The 6,729-nt window shown below is 39.4% G+C and overlaps 3 protein-coding genes across 12 annotated transcripts in view; 2 read left to right on the forward strand and 1 right to left on the reverse strand.

Moving 5' to 3' along the window:
- Positions 1-6,729, forward strand: part of LOC113205025 (ankyrin repeat domain-containing protein 17) — a gene marked incomplete at its 3' end in the record, with an annotated part of 31,546 nt that overhangs the window by 16,366 nt on the left and 8,451 nt on the right.
- On the reverse strand, positions 1,334-2,822 carry LOC113205288 (zinc finger matrin-type protein 2). Its single transcript, XM_026420886.2, has 5 exons — positions 2,667-2,822; positions 2,114-2,346; positions 1,961-2,034; positions 1,726-1,871; positions 1,334-1,635 (listed from the first exon to the last, which is right to left on the reverse strand). The coding sequence occupies exons 1-5, from the start codon at positions 2,697-2,699 to the stop codon at positions 1,489-1,491; spliced, it is 633 nt and encodes a 210-aa protein (XP_026276671.1). The 5' UTR covers positions 2,700-2,822; the 3' UTR covers positions 1,334-1,488.
- Positions 2,842-6,541, forward strand: LOC113205209 (golgin-45). The gene is made up of 6 exons (XM_026420767.2): positions 2,842-3,088; positions 3,253-3,383; positions 3,469-4,157; positions 4,260-4,388; positions 4,478-4,715; positions 5,872-6,541. The coding sequence occupies exons 1-6, from the start codon at positions 3,064-3,066 to the stop codon at positions 6,031-6,033; spliced, it is 1,374 nt and encodes a 457-aa protein (XP_026276552.1). The 5' UTR covers positions 2,842-3,063; the 3' UTR covers positions 6,034-6,541.

Consider the following 6,729-nt stretch of genomic DNA (forward strand, 5'->3'; position numbering starts at 1 on the left):
TCTTTATTTTTAAGCTGGGTATGGACAACCAGTTCCATAACGGAGGCAATACCGCAGCCGCCGCCGCCGCGGCACTCTCGGCGCTACACCACAACATCCCGATGATGACTCCCTACAGCGGTGCCGGTGCAGGATCATTCGGCACTGACCTCGGTCATGACACCATGAAGTTGGACCCTTCCAGCTGGGACGGTACCAATAGGTTAGGCATGCCTGAACTCAATGACAAACAACATGTAAGTTTCCCAAACTTCATCACTTTATCAGTTCTTTTTCTTTCTCAGCCTTCTTTGATTTATTCCAATATTAATCACTATTTTGTTTTGTTCCAGGGATGGACAAATAAGTGGAGCCATTAGTAGTTCAAGGTGTCTTCGTTCTTGGGATTTTATTATGAAGAATAGCGCAAGGATACTGAACCAATAGAAATCAATTGTGTTTTCTTTATGATTTTTTTCTAGAATATGGCTTTTAATTTCGGTCATAGAGCTGTTCTTACTTGAGCTTCGTGAGCAATCATGTCAGTTTGGTAGTGATACCCAATCATCCATGAATTCTTTAACTGCACTCGCTTTTGTGCAGATCCTTTAATCAATCAGTGAATCTGATGTCAACTGTGCAGTTGGCACATACTCTTTACCTAAGACTTGGATTAAGTACCCAATGTGGCATTATTAAACCCGTAGAGAAGGTGTTTAGATCTAAGATTGAATTAGGAAGCATTGTGACTCTTAAACTTTCTCTTTAAAATATTGCCTATGTCTTTGTGGGTTTGATAAATGCTTGTACTAGTACCATAAGTATCTTTACAGTGCAGTGACTGCAGGTTTCAATCTTTCATTCATATCTTGTAGTCATGTGTCGGTAATACTTTCCTTTTATTTTCCTGTTAGTGATGGGAACTGTTGGTCCTCAGTTGTAATGTATCCCAGGAACTTTTTTAAAAATGTATGTTCTACAAATGTAGCTTTGATGAGAGAAATGTGTTGAGGTAATTAGGCATATTGTTATGCTGTAGTTGTTCACTGCAGTTGAGTTGGGCGACATTAAGGTCAGGGTTAATGGTGAAATGAATTTGTTAACCAGATTGATCATACAATCTTTGGTTCATTCTTCAATTTGTATTTTGATGATAATGTTTGTTTATTGCAATGCCATAATGGATCAATAATCTCTTGTGGCTTTACGTAGCAAACCAATATTATGATGTTGCTGGTGGTGATGTTAGTAGGGTAGAAGCGTGACGGGTGGCATGCTTCTACTCCTTATATTGTACAGATGCTCTTTTGAGCTATAGTTAATGGCTGCATGACAGCCAGTCCAGAGCAAGGAATGCAGTAAAGAAATGTTATATTGCTTGTACATGAAGACTAAAATAAATCTTTATGCACTGTGAAAAATCTTACATGGTCCATACATAATTTGATTGATAGTTAAAGGAAAAGGTTTTTAACATAAAGGAGAAGATTACATCAAGATTAATGCACATCACTTCTTCGAGCCGCCGAATCCAGAAAAACCCATAATAGCAGCCAATTCAGATTGTCCCTCTGATTGGTCTTGGTCAATATCATCATCTACTTTCCTCTTCTTTTCCTTCTTCCGTTCCTTCCTGTACTCTTTCAGCTTGTCCTCCTAAAATTAGAAAAAAGGAACGAAAACTATTAAGTACAACAACACTTCAACATTTTCTTGCTTTGAATCTTGTTCTAGGGAAGGTCTCACCTCTTCTCTCATTTCCTTCATTCTCTGCTCGAGATCATAGTCCTTCTTCCTTTCCTCCAATTTTCTCTTGTTGAGTTCAAAGCGCTTCTTAACTTGGTCTAATGATGATCGTTCAATGCGCATTGACATGCCCAAGTTTCTTTGATCTAAAAATTATAGATACAACAACCAGCTATTAATAGTTCTAAACAATGAATAAAAGCATGAAACACACCAGGAGAAAAATGCTACTTACGTTTCTTTCCATTGATATGATCTAGGAAATTAATTGAATCTTTTACAACACAGTCGCAGACATTACAATAGTACCTGAAACACCGAATAATATAAGAGATGGAAATTCAATGAGTAGTACAAGTACATACAATATGCTTGAAAAGGTACATACCCTCCTGTTTGAGATGAAGGTGTGTTTTTAGTAATGACTACACTCTTCCCAAGCTTTCCCTCAAGATCTACACGGTAGTCTCTTTGACGCAATAATTCTCTGGTGACGGGAGCTGGTTTCTGTTTTGATTGTTCTAGCGCTTCTAACTCTTCCAGAAGCCGCTCTTCTGCTAACTTTTCGTATTCTTCTTTGTCCCATTTTCTGCGATGGTCCTCGATTCCAGCGTCCGAAGCCTGGAAAGAGAAATGATGAGTATTTTGATGAAAACAATCAATAGGAAGGTACGATGACAAGACAACCCAGAGCTGAGCAATTTAAACGATGGAAACAAAACTGATTACTGGATGAAGAGAAGGAACAGGAGCGTCTGCTCGCTTTAATTAAGTTCTAATGCTCGAAAGTAAGATAATAAATTCATGTTTAGTGTTTTAGCGTTAAGAAAGGTTAGGCTTTGAAAGATTGGGGGAACAAAATGTCAAAAAACCCTGTCGTTTCTGAATATAACCCTCGTTTAGCCTCATGCAATATGTCCTAAGCAAGAACAAAAACTTACGCCTCCTGATCCTGATGCGGATCCTGATGCCATTTTTCTCTTTCCAGAAGGAATCTAGATCCACAATGTTTATTTTCTCACTTTTGCTGGCTCGATCTCTCCTCACGCTCGGGCTCGCTCACGTCACGTTCACGTTTGAGCTACGTTCACAGCTGTCATCTTCTTCAAGAAGGCGCTGAATGAGGCGAAGAAATTTAGATGCTAGGATGTGGCACAAGTTTTTATTTTTATTGTTTATTGATTAATCTTGGTTTAAAACTTTCTACCTATTCATGATTATCCGTTCATTATCAATATCTAACAGTCAAAGTGATTGCCACTTCCTTTAGGCCACACTTCCCCAATACATCTGTCAAACCTACTCCTGTAGTACAGGTTAGGTTTTCGTTCGTTTTAGATGAACACAATGGAGATTTTAACTGGTAAGTCCTACTTATGGGGCTTCATTGTGCATTATTCATTGCATAATATCCTTAAGCTGTTACTTGCTTGAAAAATGTGAAGCTGTCATTGTCTTGTTGGCTGTCATTAATGCTTGTTTTAAGTATTTTGTTTTTGTCAATAATCCTTTTTGGAAAATTTCCAGCTAAAACCATGAAAACCATTATTCCTTCACCGCACCGAACTCAAGGCGATGGTATGGAAAATGTGATCGACATGCAACAGAAAGCTGAAGCTCAACCCAGCACTTTCTCAAAAACACCCAAAAAACTTTTGGTATGCCAACCATATGTTTGTTCACAAATTATTTATTGTTTGTGAGATAGGAAATGGATACTAAAGAGGCTACTGTCTTTCACAGGTTGATGATTTTTTGTACCGTCCCTCAGGGGTGAGCTTGAGAAGCATACCTCCCCCCATATTACCTCCTGGGAGGATGGTTAGTCTGACATCAAACAATATAGTTCACTTAAAGAAAGACAAATTGAGTGGTGTGGGATTCAAGACAAAGGAACCCAAATTCATTCCGTATGAACCATATAAAGCTGCAGTCAACCCAATTGTACCTATTCCCAGGCACAAAGGCTCAAGAAAATCTTTCAATGCATCAACTGCTTCCAGGACTACTGTTCCCAACTGCAAAGAACCTATTGAAAGCTTATCTACATTGGAATCAGATTTAGAAAAGGATGAAGCAGTTTGTAAGCCAGCAATTTGTAGTAGGGATGAGGCTGTCGGTGCTGTTTCCAGTAAAGAGTGGGAAGAAGAGAAGAAGTCTATGGAAGCTGAAATCCAACAGCTCAAGGATGACAACAGCCAGCTAGAAAATCAGTTGAAATTACAAGCCCAGGTGAATGGTGAGCTCAAAAAGTTGCTTGTTGCTGCAGTCGGTGAAGATATTGAAACAAGAGTAAATCATTTGACAGAAGATAAAGTTCATCTTGCAAGGGCTTTGCTTACATCAGCTCAAAGTTTATCAACTCATCAGGAGCAAACTGAATGGTTGGCTGGCCAATGTGAAGTTTGGAGAAGCAAATTTCTCGCTAGCAGGTATTACATACATAGTACCTAGTTTTTTTGTAGTAGATGGCGGAATGCTCAGTTTTCTCTTCTCTATCTAATTTTTTTTTCTTGGTGTGTGTTCTATTTTAGTTTAATGGTAGAAGAACTTGCCCGGTGGAAAGCTGCATTGAGTCAGAAAGCAATTGACCTACAGGAATCTGTGCAGCGCTTATTTGAAGAAAGATGTAAAATACGAACTGCTCTCATAGATTGTCACAGGTGTGTTCAGTTTGTACCTGGATATTCTTAGTTCCTTTCACAGTTTATTAAAATTACGATAATTAAAATTATGATTTTAATTTTTTCAGAAAACTATCCGTCTTAAGAGAGAACTTTGACATGGTCTCAGCTTTGGGTGGTCCTCGAAATGCCTCGCGTCGAAACTTAACCACAAGCAGTATTGCTGATCTTACTATAGCTAACCAAAAGCTGTGTGATGTGGTCACCACTCAGCTGCTTGGTAGTGCTATTGATAAAGTAGCTAAATTCTCTCTTGACTACCAAAGTCTTGACCAACACTCTCCCACCGAAAAAGTTGCCTTACAGGTAAGACAACCTAGTCTTTTCACTGTACATGTTTGCTTAGACTTTTACAGGATTTCCCTTACAGCCCATACTTTCTTCTGGTTATACTGTACCGCATGCAGGCCTGTGAGCGGGTTGTCTACTTGCTCGGCGCCATAGGGCCCCACGCCCACGGTGAGCGACGATAGGCAAGCCCGCCCCTGTAAACGATACAGTATAATCAAACAGAGGTATGGGTCTATGGGACCCACTGTACAATGTATCTTGATCAGGGTTAGCATAGAGAAATTAAATTGACCCTTACAGAGCCAAATTGATTCAAAATTCTGTTAGACCATATTTTCTGCATATGTAAAACTAACAGATAAGAGCAAAATAAAATGTTTATGTTTTTCACCTGCTTGACTGACAAGGGAAGGTTTTTCGGTGATACAGTCAGATTTCAAAGGCGCTTTAAAGAGTAGTTGTTTGCACCTCTAGATTAGGATTGGCACTGGTTTTAGCTGCCCGTAGGGAGTTTGGGGGTCATTTCACAAGAATTTCATCAAAAATTTGACAAATTCATCGGTTTTTTGCCATCTTTGCATGCACATATCTCCGAAACCGTTTGAGCTACAGCGCCCAGATTTTGCAGGTAATTATCTTTCAATTAGTACTTTCCATAAAAAATATTTGAACCGAATCAATGGGGTTCACCAAAAGGGGCCTAGGGTCGCAACCCCCTCTCCGGACCCGTTTTTGCGACCCTAATCGATTTCGTTCAAATTTTCTACAAGTAAAGAACATGCTAAATTATCATTTCCCTCAAAATCTGGGCGCTGTAGCTCAAACGGTTCTTGAGATACGTGCATGTAAAGTTGATAATCAGGCTAAAAACTTTGGCGAATTTTCAATTAAATTCGCGTAAATCGACCTTCAAACCCCCTACGGGCAGCTAAAACCAATGCAAATCCTAATCTAGGGATGAAAACAAAAACACTTTGAAGCGCCATTGAAATCTGAGTGTATCACCGGAAAACCTTCCCTTGTGAGCTGCTATATGTATCAACATGACATCAGAGATGTGTCAAATGATGTGGCTCTATAAGGCTCAATTTAATTCTCTATCCCAACCCTGATAGTTAATCTATCTATGGTATTAATGATTCCCCCCCCCCCCATCTCCTTTTCGTTTCAGTTACTGCAGCAACCAATTACAGCACTCTTGTCTGGAGGCCCGGATGCAGCCTGTAATGCTGTAATGGGGGCAGCACTTGCACTTGGAGGATCACATATGTTCCCTCAAAATCCCAAATTTGTCTGTTGTGCTCATTGCAGTGGAGAGGTAAAACAATTGTAAAAACAAAGTGGTGTAAACTGACATTCTGATTTATGCGTTATCAGAGATAATTTACAACTTTCTTCATTTGAAGACATTATCTCTTTCTCTTTGTGTTTTGGTTCAATTAAGTCAGTAAGATTCTCATTTTGACATGACTATTGAATTTATAGAGCAATACATTTTTATAATGAATTTTGGAAGGACGTATAGTTTATAGAATTGATGAAGTATATTTTAATCTTGATTGGAAGATTTCTTTTTTGAGGTTTCTGGTAAAGATCAAGTTTGTATTGCTGTGTACCTGTGATTTAGTCCTATTGTCAACATTTTATTTTTCTAAGAAAAATTAGGTTATTAATCACACTATTTGTTGTGTCTCGCTTCTATTGTTTACAACACATAATCAATTTTGTCAGAAATTAGTGTACAAAAGCCCCTCTCGTAATTTAACTTAAAATTCAGGACACCTGTGTCTGGACTGTGATGTTCTTATTTTTAACTGTAAAATAAACTAATTGTTACCATATTGTGGAACAAATCGATCACTGCCATTTAGTGGGAAGTAGCCAGCTCTAGCCGGCCGCAGGTCGAGTAAAGTCCATCGAGATCGAGGACTCAAGGGTCGGGTTTGGGCGGGCGCCTGAGTGGTAGGCACGCCCGCCGCAGTCCCCGGCGTGACGGGCCTGCCTATGCTGCGGGCGCCCGTGTGGTAGG

The sequence above is a fragment of the Frankliniella occidentalis genome, unplaced genomic scaffold (genome assembly GCF_000697945.3).
Source record: "Frankliniella occidentalis isolate FOCC.00 unplaced genomic scaffold, Focc_3.1 Scaffold169, whole genome shotgun sequence".
In the NCBI taxonomy this organism is placed as follows: domain Eukaryota; kingdom Metazoa; phylum Arthropoda; class Insecta; order Thysanoptera; family Thripidae; genus Frankliniella; species Frankliniella occidentalis.

What these genes read in the sequence shown, in the direction of transcription:
- LOC113205209 (XM_026420767.2), top strand. Translation starts at nt 3,064, where the DNA reads ATGAACACAATGGAGATTTTAACTG. An exon ending in CACAATGGAGATTTTAACTG is followed by an intron (nt 3,089 to 3,252) that starts GTAAGTCCTACT and finishes GAAAATTTCCAG; the next exon opens with CTAAAACCATGAAAACCATT. An exon ending in GCTCTCATAGATTGTCACAG is followed by an intron (nt 4,389 to 4,477) that starts GTGTGTTCAGTT and finishes TAATTTTTTCAG; the next exon opens with AAAACTATCCGTCTTAAGAG.
- LOC113205288 (XM_026420886.2), bottom strand. Translation starts at nt 2,699, where the DNA reads ATGGCATCAGGATCCGCATCAGGATCAGGAGGC. An exon ending in CCGCATCAGGATCAGGAGGC is followed by an intron (nt 2,347 to 2,666) that starts GTAAGTTTTTGT and finishes TTCTCTTTCCAG; the next exon opens with GCTTCGGACGCTGGAATCGA. An exon ending in TCATATCAATGGAAAGAAAC is followed by an intron (nt 1,872 to 1,960) that starts GTAAGTAGCATT and finishes TATAATTTTTAG; the next exon opens with ATCAAAGAAACTTGGGCATG.